This window comes from Puma concolor, chromosome E2 (assembly GCF_028749965.1).
Source record: "Puma concolor isolate L17-30 chromosome E2, mPumCon1.1.hap2, whole genome shotgun sequence".
NCBI classification, from domain to species: domain Eukaryota; kingdom Metazoa; phylum Chordata; class Mammalia; order Carnivora; family Felidae; genus Puma; species Puma concolor.
Window position 1 is genome coordinate 48,092,352 of NC_141681.1, and position 14,207 is coordinate 48,106,558.

General features: G+C 57.3%; 2 protein-coding genes across 2 annotated transcripts; both read left to right on the plus strand.

The window, feature by feature from the left end:
- Positions 1-68: 68 nt before the first annotated feature.
- Positions 69-3,249, plus strand: MED29 (mediator complex subunit 29). The gene is made up of 4 exons (XM_025914696.2): positions 69-337; positions 878-936; positions 1,198-1,282; positions 2,934-3,249. The coding sequence occupies exons 1-4, from the start codon at positions 122-124 to the stop codon at positions 3,174-3,176; spliced, it is 603 nt and encodes a 200-aa protein (XP_025770481.1). The 5' UTR covers positions 69-121; the 3' UTR covers positions 3,177-3,249.
- Positions 3,250-8,682: 5,433 nt separating this feature from the next.
- On the plus strand, positions 8,683-11,308 carry ZFP36 (ZFP36 zinc finger CCCH-type). Its single transcript, XM_025914604.2, has 2 exons — positions 8,683-8,807; positions 9,638-11,308. Exons 1-2 carry the CDS (start codon positions 8,784-8,786, stop codon positions 10,589-10,591), a joined length of 978 nt encoding a protein of 325 aa, XP_025770389.2. The 5' UTR covers positions 8,683-8,783; the 3' UTR covers positions 10,592-11,308.
- Positions 11,309-14,207: the final 2,899 nt, after the last annotated feature.

A 14,207-nucleotide genomic window follows, 5' to 3' on the forward strand; every position in this document is an offset into this window, starting at 1 on the left:
CATTGGCTGACTTGCTTGGGAGGAGGAGCTAACGCGCAAACAGGGCCTGGAAACACAGAAGCTAGAAAGAAACCGGGGGAGACACGCCTGTGGCGTATTTCCGGCGCGCTAAGCGAGGAAGATGGCTGCGTCCCAGCAGCAGGCTGCTGCGGCTTCGTCCGCTGCAGGTGTGTCGGGTCCGGGTTCGTCTGGTGGCCCGGGTCCCCAGCAGCAGCCGCAACCACCAGCACAGCTAGTGGGGCCTGCCCAGAGCGGGCTTTTGCAGCAACAGCAACAGGACTTCGATCCAGTGCAGCGTTATAAGATGCTCATCCCGCAGTTGAAGGAGAGCCTGCAGGTGATTGGCTAGGAACGGCGTGAAGGTTGCGGGGTTTGGTTCTCTGACTCCAAGGGGGACAGGGGAGGGCAGAGGGACTCTGTAGTGTGGGAGAGAGCAAAGGAGCGTTAGGCAGGGAACGGGAATATGAGTTGGCCCTTTTGATGAGGCCAAAGCGAAGCTCTGCTGATTTACAGTGTGAGCGGGATAAGCGCGAATGTTAGGCCTGGAAATGGCCGGAACTCGAGTGGGAGGGAGTTTGAAGGGGCAAAAAGGCTCTGGTTGTTAAAGCCTGAGGAAGGGACCAGCCTGTACAGAGATTCTGCCCGTGATTGGTGGGTGAGGGAGGATCTAAGATCTGTCGGGGAAATTACTGGCGAGAACCCTGGATGAGAGCGGGCTTCTGGGAAAATACAGGTGCTATTCTGGATTGACAGGAGGAGACGTGCCAAATGAAGAGAAGGCTTGAAATTGAATAGATCTTAAGGAAGACTGTAGATCTACCAAAAGCATCCCCCTCTGTTTCTCCATTTCGTGCATTTTTATTTTTTTATAAGCTAGACCTTGATGAAAGTCGCAGCCCAGAACTTGATTCAGAACACTAACATTGACAACGGACAGTGAGTACAGTCCCCTTTTCCTAGTCTTAGAAACTCATACCCGGATTCCCATCCACCTCCCCCCACCTTCCTTCTATTTTCAAGCCCCACTCCTTAGCGTCTGGCCTTGCTCTTTTTGCTTCTTCTAAAACAGTCCCTTAGGCCCTGCCTTGGGGCTTCTGGGCCTAAACTGGTTTCCTGATGGATACTTGGTTGGGTAGACACTGACATCCCAGAGATTGGAAATCCATTCTCCAGTCACCTTCTTCTCCTGGACTACAGAAAGAGCAGTGACGGACCTATACAGCGCTTTGACAAGTGTCTGGAGGAGTTCTACGCACTCTGTGACCAGCTGGAGCTCTGCCTGGTAAGGGGCCTTCTAGACACTGGGGCACCACAATCCTGCCTCAGTCCCCAGGTCGTCAGGAACCCTCATTCAGTCAGTCAACACACACACACTGAGCACCTCCTGTGGGCCAGATGTGTGCATCAGCTGATGCTGGGGACACAGTGTTGTCCTGATCCTTGCCTTCACAAAGCCTCCAGTTCACTGGGGTGACATATGTCCTCAAACAATGACAGCTCAGGGTGGTCAGGTCTGTGATAGGAAAAGCCCAGCCCACACAAGTCAGGGCTATGATGGGGGAGGCACATAGCCTGATATGATAGGGGAGGTGTCAGGATTAAAATGAGAGAAAAAACAAAAAAGTAAAGCGATGGAAGCTCAGGGGAGTGTAGAAGGCCAGAGAAGGAACCTGACTCTGCCTAAGGTAGGGTAAGGAGAGGGGGCTCAGAGAGGGCTACTGGTGGAAAGCACATCTGAGCTGAGGCTGAGACATAAATGAAAGAGGCATAGGAGTTTTGGGGAGAGTGGGTGGCTAAGAGCACAGCCTCTGGAATCAGATGGACCACCAATTGCCACCTGTGAGCCTTGGGTTTCTCCTTTGAGAAATTAACTTTGGGGAAAGACAGCAAGATCACATATGTAAAAAGCTGAACATGGTACTAAGCACGTGGCAAATGTTTCCTGTAGTGTCGTCATCATCATTTTGAACTAGGTTTTGAAAGAAAAACCAGAATTTGAGAAGCCTGGTGGTGGTAGAAAGGTGTTCCAGCCAGAAGGAACAGGCTGTTGCTTGAACTCTCCTTTAGGAATGTCATGAAACTCAGTTTTGCTACTGAGGTGTAGGAGGCATTAGGGCTTGTTGGGTTTTGAATATAGCCCTGTGGGCGCTGGGGAGCCACGGAGGGTTTTAAGCAGAGAAGACCGTGGACCTGCTTGCTGGCTTCTTTAGGAATATGCCTCTGGCTGCCCAACGAAGGATGGGTTTGAGGAGCCAAGAGTGGAGGCTGGGAGCCCCAGGAGGCAACCATGGCAGCACTCAAGGGGGCTAGGCCGCACCAAGACAGGCTCCTGAGACAGGGACCCAGGAAGAGAAACGTTTTGGTGGGGAGGGTATGAGAGCTCTGGAATTCCAGGGGAGGCCGGGGACACAGATGTGGTGTCAGCGCAGAGGTGGGAACTGAGTGGTGCCTGAGGGTGGGAGAGGAGACGGGACCTGGGAATTACCCCCATTTAAGGCTTGTGTAGACTAAGAAGTGTCTAGAGAGAGCAGCCAGAGAAGAAGGAGGAAACCCAGGAGCAGGTGTCATCGGAGAAGTCACTGCCAGTGCCAAAGGCTGCAGTTAGGACAGTCACAGTAATAGCTGGCCAACATTCATCAGTTAGCACTTAAGGTGACGTGCTAGTGCCCGTGGCTCTCACACTGTTCTCGTGTTCTCTGTTCACACGCGTTCTCGTCCTTGCCTGATGAGGTAGCGAAGGAAACAGGCTCCGAGAGGAGCAGGCTACACACCGGAAGTCACCCAGCAAGTGATTGGCAGGGAGGCCAGGCTCTGACCCCAAGACCCTGGGAGTCCAGAGGCTGAGCAAGCTACCCCAGGCTGGCCCTTGGGGTGGGGTTGGGAGTAGGTGGGGCGAGCGACACTGATGCCATACCTTGCCCACCTGCCCACAGCGCCTGGCACACGAGTGCCTGTCCCAGAGTTGCGACAGCGCCAAGCACTCTCCAACGCTGGTGCCCACAGCCACCAAACCGGACGCTGTGCAGCCTGACAGCCTGCCCTACCCGCAGTACCTGGCAGTCATCAAAGCCCAGATTGCCTGTGCCAAGGACATTCACACCGCTCTGCTGGACTGTGCCAACAAGGTCACGGGCAAGACACCTGCACCACCTACAGGCCCTGGGGGCACCCTGTGAGCTGGCAGGGCTGGGAGTGGGGCAGGCCGAAGGGGAAGGGGACCAGGAGGGAATGAAGAGTGACTTCAAAGCCGCCTTGTCTTTGACTTTTCTTCCCGCCGGAGCACTGTGGCCACAGCCAGCAGGGGGCAGCAGAGGCTAGCAGGGAGTTTGCAGGGCGGGGCCTTGCTCGCCCAGGGGCCTGCTGTCCTCCCTAGCCCAGGATGCACTTTGGACTGCTTGTTGATGACCTCTTCCAGGGGCTCTCCCCCAGCCTGGCCTGGGCGAGGATCCCTGACCTCTCCCTCTCCTTCAATCCTTCCTGCTTCTGTCCCAGTTTGGGGGTGGTCTCTCTGATTTTGTTCTTTTCTAGCTGTCCTGTATGCTTCTAAGGCATGTGTCTGTTCTCTCTCTCTCTTTTTTTCACTTTCTCTCTCTCTCTCTCTTTTGGCCATTTTCTCTCTCTCTTTCTCTCTCTCTCTGCGCTTCTGTGTTCCTGTCTCCCTGTCTCTGACCATCTCTATCCTAGCCCCCTTTTGCTGTCTTCTGCCCCCAATTCCTAACTGGGACTCTGTCTATTATGAAGGAGGCCAGATTCTGGGAGCCCTAGGTTAACTGGGGCTAGGGGAAGCAGTTTCATTTCCAGGGGCCACAACCAAGTCCAGGGATCCCCAACACTTCCAATGTCAACCCAGCCCCCAGGGTCCTCAGCCAAGGAAAGGGGAAGTGAAAGGGTTCTAGGCCCTGACCTCAGCATGCCTGGTCTGGGAGCAACTCACTCCCCCACCCGAACCTGGAGCCTGCGTCAGCAGCACTCAAACTAGGGGCATTGTGCAATCCGTGGTGAAGCCTGGTCCAGCTGGATGCCTGGGTCCCTGTATTTTTAGCCCCAAAGGAGAAGTGAAAAGGGCCTAGTAGGGGTGAATCATCAGTCCTGGGGAAGAACCCAGGCGCCTGGGCCCCAGCTCCGGGAAGCAGGCCTTGGGGAGGGGGCTTCAGAGAGGAAGGAGCCCACCAGGCTCTCCACTTCCCCAAGAACGAGAGCTTCGAGAGCTCAGCCATGGCTTTCAGGCCTGGGCAAGCCCAAGCTCAGCTGTTGGGGTGTGAAAGGCTCAAGTGAGTCAGCCGGGTTGTGGGACTGCCCCACCCAACACCTTCTGTGCCCTGGTTCTTGTGTCACTGCCCAGATGTGTCCTAGACCCCACATCTGCAAGGAAACCCTGGGACTGTGAAGACCTGTGATTCACCCAGAGCCCAAGTCCCCACACTAGAGTCCTGGGAAATGGCCAGCCCTGTGTGTGTGTGTGTGTGTGTGTGTGTGTGTGAACACATCCTAGAAAGTTCCTTTCTTGAAGTGCCTGGCATGTCGGGCTGACCCTCAGGAAGGGCAGTGGAGGCCTTGGGCACTAGTTGATGATGCTATCTACAGGAATAAATCTAACACAAATGCAAGATTTGCATATGGAGAATTATGTTACTTTACTAAAAGACATTAGTAAGACATTAGAGCTTAGATTGGGTGGTGGGTAATGGGTACTCATTATTATTATAGCCTATAAATAGATGTTATATGTATTATTTGTTAAATAGATGATAAGACTTACTTAAAAAGTCCTTGACAGAGCTCACGAAGGCCTCACTGAGAAGGTGGTATTGGAGCGGACTTGAAGGAGAGGGAATAGGCATGTGGGCATTTGGAGAGAGAGCAGCACCGGGAGAAGAACGGCAAGTGCAAAGGCCATGAGGCAGGAATGTGCTGATGTGTTTATGGAACAATGTGGAGGCCTTGACCACAGGGCACGGACAGAAGTTGAGGCAAGTCATGAAGGACCTTCATGGAGATTTTTACCAGATTATTAGACCCAAAGGGAGATCATAGAGGCTGGTGCACAACCACAACTCCAGGGAAGGGTGTACGTGAGATGCACAGCCACATAGAGCAAAGCAGACCATGGGGACACGGGCGCACATGACACCCCTCCTCCAGAGCAGAGAACAGCATAACCCACCATCCTACAATCATAGTGTCCCCAGGCTCTCCGACCCAGTGACAGTCCCACAAACACACTCTAAAGGAACAATCCAACCACATGAATATATAAACAACTCTCTAATCACCACTTAACCCACTATCTTTCACCCCATCGCAGACTTTGCCCATCACAGGCTGAGTCAGCCCTACACTCAGCTCAGTATTATCAAAAGCAGCCTTAGCTGGGGATAGATCATGCTTCTCAGGTAGAGAAGGTTTTTGTGTGTGTGTGTGTGTGTGTGTGTGTGTGTCTGCTGTGCCCCCGGATGTGGCAAACAGTGACCAGCCACCCTCCCCATGATGTGCGATACAGACGTCAGGAACCAAAGTTCACCAGTGCCACTACCTTGTGACTGGGCCTCAGAGGAACCTCATCCAGATTCTAGCCTCCCCTGTTCTCAGCCTCACCCCCAAAAAAGGACACAGACACCTGGGAACACCATCCATTACACAAAAGAGCTACAGGGAGCTGGCACACAGCCACGGCCACCTACGGTGACACACAGGTGGCTTTACACACACACACACACACACACACACACACACACACACACACACGGCTTTCAAGTGCACTCCTCGATGTGCAGGTGGGTGTGTGGGTCACACGTTCTTGCGAATACACCTCGAGGACGGCCGCAGTGGAGTACACACTCCCTAGAGCCAGAGGCCGTTAAAGTCAACAGCGTCGTCGACCACAAAGGCACGGGTGGTTTCGCACCTTTATACACACAGCCGTGGCAGGCGGGGCCGTAAGTACACAGCCCTCACACAGGAAACGGGGCGCACACTCTCGTGTCCCACACCTACTTCTAATTGCGTCCCCGGGCACATCAGGGCACGCACGTTCGCGCCCGCAGTGCACACACCGTCACGCTGCGACGGCCACTGACTTGCACGCACGGCCGCCCCGCTCACGCCCAGTCACACCAGGCGCGCACACGTGCCGCGGGTACACGCACCCCTGCTCGCCCGCGCACTCGCACCGGCTCTCACACCCCCGCGTTTCCCGTCCCCGCTTGTTTTTCTGGAAACTCTGCTCTCCGTTCCCCTCCCCCTAGGCCGGAAGTGCTCGCCGTATTTTTAGCCTCGCTGGTTTCCGCCCCTTCCCTCCTCCCTCTGCCCGCCCAGGACCTGCCCCCCTGCACCCCGCGGGGGACCCCGGCCATCCCCTTCCCCACCGTCATTCCAGAGGGGATTCCCGGCCGCCGCTGGGGCCACGGGTTTTCCCGTTGGCTACGTGGGGAGCGGGGAGGAGGCCTGCCCTGAACTTCCTCCCGGGCTGGGGCATCTGGGGCGACTGGGGCCTGGACGGGGTGGAAAGGGGGATGGGAGCCAGACTCCCAAATCGGAGGAAGGAGGGGCTGGGGGCTCAGACTCAGGCTTGAGAGAACGGAGGGCTAGGCGCCCGAACTTGTGGGTCTGTTGTAGGAGGGCCTGGGGGGCCTGGTCTGCATCTGAGCGAAGAGGTGGTTCGGAGACCCGGACCCCTAAATCTGAAAAAGGAGGGGCCGAGGCCCGAGCCCTTGGCTCCCACCCGTCCGTGTTTCGGTGGATGGGTGGCCCTTCCCCGCGCAAAGCCCCCTCTCCAGCCTCTTTGAGCGTCTTCCAATCCCTAGCGTCCTGGCTCTCGGGGCCGATGACTCAGCAGATAGGGGAGCGGAGGGGGGGTCCGTCTGACTCAGGGATGGGAAATGCTCCCTGTCTCCAGGGAATCGAAACTCCTCCAGGATCGCGGCCAGAGCCGAGCCAGACTCCGGGGACCCCAGGGTATCCCCCACCTCGCGTTTTCCCGCCGCCTCCGTCCTACTAGCGGCACTGGGATTTGGAGCCCAGCGGGGAGGTGGGTGCCAGGCACCTCCCCTTTCCCTTTTCCCCGTAGTCCTCCAGGCTGTGTTTACAGGCGACAGAAGCCCTGGTTACGAGAGAGGAACCCGGGCGTCCGGGTCGAGCCTCCTCGTCACGGCTTCCAGGAAGCCCCCCTCCCCCGCCCCTTGCGAGTGAGTCACGGGCAAGCGGGAGGCTGCAACCGTGCCAAAGCCGCCCGCAGCCGCCCAGCTCACGGGACCGGCCGGGAAGGCCCCTCAGCCCCAGAAAGCGCCGCACCAGGGATTCCCCCGAGCTGGGTCCGACGAGGCAAGTCGGTGTGCCTGGCAGACTCTTCCCACCTCAACACAAGCCCGCGGCCACAGCCTGCAACAATGAGCTTGCCACCCTCATGACTGCACGCTATGGCTATGATTTCTACCCCCTTGTTTTCACTCAGGGCGGCCAGCTCACCAAGACCCCCTTTAAGAATAAGTTTTCTTCCCAGGTCTTAACAGATTGTCACTCAGGGCACCCTCCTGACCATCAAACACTTGCCAATGTAGGGAGGAATCCTCGCAAATTAAGAATTCTCTCAAGGCACACCCATTCAAAAGAGACCCATCCGACCATCAGTTGGGGGATGACCCGTTTCTTCCATCTCAAAACAGCTTTCCTTTCCGTCGAGGCAACCCTCCGCCACAATAAAAGACCTCCTCCTTTCCAATCTGGAGGCTTCTCAGGAGGCACACTCTTTACATAATTCCAGACCCTGATGTTAGACTGTTGCCACTTACTAACACGCACTTGGGACAGTAACTTGGCCTCTCTGTGCCTGGGTTTCCTCGTGTGCAAAACGGGTGTATAACCTCCTGGAGTTGCCGTCTGTAAAGCACTTTCATAGAACGGTGCGATCGGAAGTGCCGTGCTCTGCGTGAACAGGAGAGGCTCCTTTCCTGCCTCGCCAGGTATCCGGGACCCTCGCCCCCGCGAGTGGGGGTGGAGGGGACGGCGATCAAGCTCTCTGAATCTGGGCTGTTTGGGAGGGAGACCGAACCAGGCGGGCAGGTCTCAGAATCCCCCACCTGGCCTGTTGGTCCCCTCTCCGTTCCCTACGGATTTCTGCATGTAGGTGTTTGTTTCTGCTTGTTTTTCTCCCTCTTTTTCTATTTCTTTTTGTGACCCTCCCTCTCGCTTGTCTCCTTGAGTTTGTCTCTTTGGGACGCTCTACCATGTCTTTTCTGTCTCCCAACTTATCCTCCTCTCCCTGCCCTGTCTCACCCTGTCAGTGTACGTCTCCCAGTGTGTGTCTCTCCCTCCCTGTCTCTATGTTTTTCTCTTCGGGTCTCTCCATTTCTGTCTCTTTCTCGCTCTGCGTCTCTCTCCGCCCCCCCCCCCCCAGCCGTCTCTCCCGCGCACGCCCTCTTGGCCCCCGCCCGGGTCAATTCCCCCAGGAGCCCTGCCCCCACCACGGCTCAGTTCGATTCTCCGCGCCTCAGTCTCTAGCCTTGAAAACTGGGCCGACACCCCTCCCCCCGCCCCCCACCGTGGGCACTCCCCGCCCGGTCGCGGGCCCGCCTCCCCGCGCGTCCCGGCGGGGTGCCGGGCGGGCCTTGCTGGGGGCGCGCGTCCGGGAAGCGCCCCTCCTGGCCCCACCCACCCGGGCGGGCCCCACTGGCCCCGCCTCCTCACTTCATGTCTATAAAAACACCGGCTCCACCAGCCAACCGCAGCCTGACTTCAGCGCTCCCACTTTTGGCCGACTTCTCAGCCCATCGGCCGTTCGCGCCGCCATGGATCTCGCCGCCATCTACGAGGTGAGCCCCCGCCGACCGGCACCCCCGGTGTCCGCATGCCTGACCCCGTTCTTAAGCTAGGGCTCTCCAGCGCCGAAAACTCTGGCCCGGGACCTCCGGCTCCTTTCTCAAACTGGAGCTCCATAGAGCCTCACACTCCAGCCCGGGGGCCCTGCCTCCCTTCTCCGCCCTGTGCGATCCTCTAGAGGTGAAATGGAGCCTGCGACTTTCGGGGCTCGGCCCAGACATTGGTGGGGTGGCCCTTGGAGGTGGAAAAGTGGAAGACTTTTCTCAGACTAGGGCTGTCTGGAGGCGGAAATGGTCCCACACCTGGTTTTACCCCCTTCGTAGTTGCTGAGGGCGCGGTTTTGCGCGGAGGCGTTTCTGGGGCTGGAGTCTCGGGGTGAGGGGAAGCCGACTTCTGTCTCTCCACCCCTTGACCCAGCGGGGAACTCTGGGAACTCGAAAAGCGACGAGATCCCGGCCCCTGCCTGGGTGAAGTTTGCCTGCTCCTCCAGTTGTGAAACTGGAGAACCCGAGGCGCGGGGGTCAGATCCCGAGAGGCCCAGAGGCTCAAAACTGAGAGGACAGTGGCGTGCCTGTCCTCTTCGGGAAGGCTGGGGTCTCCTCTTGATCCAGCCGGGGGAGCCGGAGTGCCTGGGTGCTTCGGGAGGGGCTTCCGTCGCGAGTAAACTCAGAACCTCCAAATCGGGAGCCCATGTTTTAACGTGGGCAGGTGGGGCTCGGGCCGGGAGCCCACAAACCGGACTGGCAAGCTCTTAGGTGCCCTGCAGCTGTGGTGGGGCGTCACGCAGCATTTTCGGTGTCTTAACCGGTCCCTGTTCCCACAGAGCCTCCTGTCGCTGAGCCCTGACCTGCCATCTGACCACGGTGAGACTGAGTCCAGCCCAGGCTGGGCCTCCTCCGGGCTCTGGAGCCTCAGCTCTTCCGACAACAGCCCGGCTGGGGTCGGTGCCCGTCTGCCTGGCCGCTCCACCAGCCTGGTGGAGGGTCGAAGCTGTGGCTGGGTCCCGCCACCCCCAGGCTTCGCACCCCTGGCTCCCCGCCCAGGCCCTGAACTGTCACCCTCACCCACCTCACCTACTGCGACCCCCACCACCTCATCCCGCTACAAGACTGAGCTATGTCGGACCTTCTCAGAGAGCGGGCGCTGCCGCTATGGGGCTAAGTGCCAGTTTGCCCACGGTCTGGGCGAGCTGCGCCAGGCCAGTCGCCACCCCAAGTACAAGACAGAACTCTGCCACAAGTTCTACCTCCAGGGCCGCTGCCCCTACGGCTCACGCTGCCACTTCATCCACAACCCCAGCGAGGATCTGGCTGTCCCAGGCCACCCCCATGTGCTTCGCCAGAGCATCAGCTTCTCAGGCCTGCCCTCCGGCCGCAGACCATCACCACCACCAGCGGGCCTGGCAGGCCCTTCCCTGTCCTCATGCTCCTTCTCTCCCTCCAGCTCCCCACCACCACCACCTGGGGACCTTCCGCTTTCACCCTCTGCTTTCTCTGCTGCCCCTGGGACCCCTGTGGCCCGAAGGGACCCCACCCCAGCCTGTTGCCCCTCCTGCCGAAGGGCTACGCCGGGTAACGTCTGGGGGCCCTTGGGTGGCCTGGCTCGGAGCCCCTCTGCACACTCCCTGGGATCTGATCCTGATGAATATGCCAGCAGTGGCAGCAGCCTGGGGGGATCCGACTCACCGGTCTTCGAGGCTGGGGTTTTTGGGCCACCTCAGCCACCTGCAGCCCCCCGGCGCCTCCCCATCTTCAATCGAATCTCTGTTTCTGAGTGAGAAGTGCCTGCCCGGTACAGATCAGCTGGATCTCAAGGGGGCCATTTCTGTTTTGCTGTGGGCTCCACAGGGGCCCTGGGGCTGTGGGGAACTGGGGGACTCAGTCAAGTAGCCTCCCCCCCCCCAACTTCCAAAGTGCATTAACCCACTCCCCTGACCCCACGCTGGGGCAGGTCCCCAGTGTGCAAGCTCGGTGTTCATGGTGTTGGGGGCAGGAGTGTTTTCTGGGTCCTGTAAAAAAAAAAAAAATGTAGCAGATTTGAGGAAGGCAGTGAGCCCTCTACCCGCCCCACTTTCCCAATGCTGTGAATAATAGGCTCCTACTGCCCCCCCCTCCCCATTTCTCCTGGACCCTGAGGTTCCAGTGTCTGGTGGTGACTGGAGCCTCCCCCTGAGGGGGAATCCTGGTGCTCAAAATTTCCCTCCAAAAGCAAGTAGCCAAAGCCATTGCCAAACACCCACCCTGCCCCATCCCCCCAGCCATTGGGCCCTTTATTTATGACGACTTTATTTATTCTAATAGATTTTATAGTATTTATATATATTGGGTCGTCTGCTTCCCTTGTGTTTTTCTTCTTCATTTTTGTAATATTGGAAAAGATGGAATAATTATTGTTATAAGTATACTATAATAATAATATATTAAGTAATATATATTGTTAAAAGTTTATTTTTGTGTTTTTTGGAATTTTTAAATAAAAGGAATCTGTGTGTAAACTTGAGTCCTGGATTTTGTGCGGTCTCGAAGCATTAAGAGGGGCGGGGAGGGTGGCGGGGCACCTTTTTTAGGGATAGACAGGGTCAACCGAAACCCCGGCCGACTGAGCAGCCAGCGGCGCTTACCTGGCAGGAAGTGACGTCACCTGGCCCGGCCGTCCACCTGAGAGGGCGGGGCCAGGTGAGGTCACCTCAAGAACTCGGAGAGCCAGTTCCCGGGGCGCGGGGGTGCAGGCGTTCCCGTCTAGCCGGGCTCCTCGACCCGGCTCTCGGCCGGGCGCGGGCGGGGACGGCATGTTTCCGTCCCCACGGGGCCGAGGGAGGAGGGCGGGGCGGGGCGGAGAGGACGGAATGTGCCGGGGCGCGAGCCCAGGGCGGACGGGGGCGGCCGGGCGCGGCGAGTGGGGGAGGGGGCGTGCCGAAAGTCGGGGCGTCCTGGGATCCCACTACCCGGCGTTCCAGGACGTGAGAGCCTGGGGGACTCAGCCTTTCGGAACCCCCTGGGGGAGGCAGCTTGAAAGCCTCAGGATTCCAGAATCTCAGAGGTAGTCTGGGCGACTTAGAATTCGAGGCCCTTGGGTGTCTCAGAAAACTTTCCGGGATCCCAGAATGCAGCATTCTGGCTTTCCGGGCCCCCAGGTCCTCGGAATTGCAGAGTCTTGGCCCGACGGGGCCCGAAAAGTTCGGCACTGCGGGATCTCGGCATTTGGAGGTCCTCGGAAGCTCGAGGTTCCGCGCTCCAGGCGGGGCCGAGCCGGGGGTCGGGCTCGCCGGGCCAAGAGTGTGGGTCGCGGCCGCGTCGGGCGGGGCCCCGAGGACAGCAGCGTCCTCGGACCATACAAGGCAACAGGCGGCGGGAACCACCCTGGGGCGGGGGAGCCGGCCGCCCCGAGCCCGGAAGCCGCCCCGCGTCAGCGCCGGCGCCCCGCCCCCCTTCCGCCGCCGCCTCCGCCCCCCCTACCCCTTCCCCCCCCCCCCCCGCTTTCCTCTCCCCATCCCCACTTCCCTCTCCTCTCCCGCCCTCCCCCCGTCAGTTCCTCCTCCTTTACCCTCCTGCGCCACCCCTCCCCCCTCACCCTCTCCGACTCTTCCTCTCCCCTTTTTATTGTGTTCCCCTTCCAGCCCCCACCCCCTGTCCCTTACCCCCTTTTCTCTTTCCTTCAGTTCTCTTCCTCTCCCTTCTCCCCTCTTCCTGCCCTCTCCACCCTTTCCCCCCCTGCCTCTCACTCCTTGTCGCCTCGGTTCCACCTATCCTCCCCACCCCTCTGCTGTCTCCTGTCAGGGTTCTCCCTCTCCAGACGCTTCCCCTCCTCTGCCTTCTCCCCTCCCCTCCTCTTGCCCTCCTCTTTGGCTCGCTCTCCTTGCACACTGGCAAGCCCTGACCATTGATCTCCTCTTCCAGGAAGCTGCCCCCCCCCCCCGCCTCAGTTTTGGGAAAGGGCTCAGATCCCCAAACTTAGAAGAGGGTTGGAAAAAAATATATATAGAAATGCGGAGATCCAAAGACAGTGGGGAGGCAGAGAGCAAGAACAAGCCATGAGGAGACATTTACAGACACTTGAGGTACAAGAAACTGACATCCCTGGCCCCTGCCTTAGAAAAAACAGTCTCTGCTGGTAAAAACAAAAGCGAACCTCATTTGAGAAAATGGTCCCTACCAGCAGCTACCGGTACCAAACACCTGGGAGTCCCCTTGACTCTTCGTTGTCAAACACACCCCAGTCCAACAGCAATTCTGTCTGATTCACCTTCTAAATACATCTACCTGTCTCCTCCTGTGGCCCCCACCGTGGTCCTATCCAGCATCATCTCCCACCTGAACCTTCATAGCAGTCCCTTCCTGCTTTCCTGGCCCAGGACCTGCCCTCAGTCTCTCCCCACTCCCCAACAAAACAACCACAGGGAACTTGTCCTGACACCTGAGTCAGAGTCCCATCACATAAAAGGCAAAGTCCTAAGACCTTACCAGCCTACGTGGCCTGACTCTTACCTTTGGCTACTCTTGCTCTAGTCACACTGGCTTCCTAGCTGCTCCACCATTATACCTGACCTGCTTCAGCCACAGGGCCTTTGCACAGGCTACTATGGCTACCTGAAATATTCCCCAGTTATCCCTATGGCTTACTCCCCTCCATTAGGTTCCTGCTCAAATGCCTTCTGAGTGAGATGGTGTTTGACTACTATTACTGCAGCCCACACCGAACATATAAAATATACTTAGTTTTCATGTTTATAGAAACTTGTCTCTCCAGCTAAGAATGTCAAATCCTCAACGGCAGGGACTTTGTCTTGTTCACTGCTCTATCACTCACACCTAAACCCTAAACAGGAGTCAGTCACATAGTGCACGTTTAGTATTTGTTGAAAGGAACAAACCAACTCAGAAAGAGGGAGGAAAAGGGAAAGTGAAAAATCCAAGACACAAGAGAAAAAAAATATGTGACGTGACTGATGTCAACTAAACTCTTTTTCTCAATTTATACATATATCGAATCATGTACACTTTGGACTAATACAATGTTATATGGCAATTATATCTCAATGAAACTGGAAAAAAAAGAGAGAGAGAGAGAGAGAGAGAAGATGGAGAAGAAAAAGCAATGCCTTGGACAGTTTGCAGAGGAGAACCCGACACGTCTACAGAAGTCTTAAACTGAGATTTGCAGACCCAATTGAATTCGCAGGCATATAAGAGGCGATAGCACCCTCTGGCGGCCAGGATGGAAAGGGCACCTCCCCACAGTACAGAACACTCCCGGGCAGCTGCCTTAGTTCCAGGAGTCTTTCTAACCCAAAAGCTCCGAAGATCCAATGCTCGCTCCCCTCGGTGGTGATGTAGATGTTTTAGTTCACTTACAAGACGTATACATTTGTAAAATGCTGGTAACAGAAAAAAAGG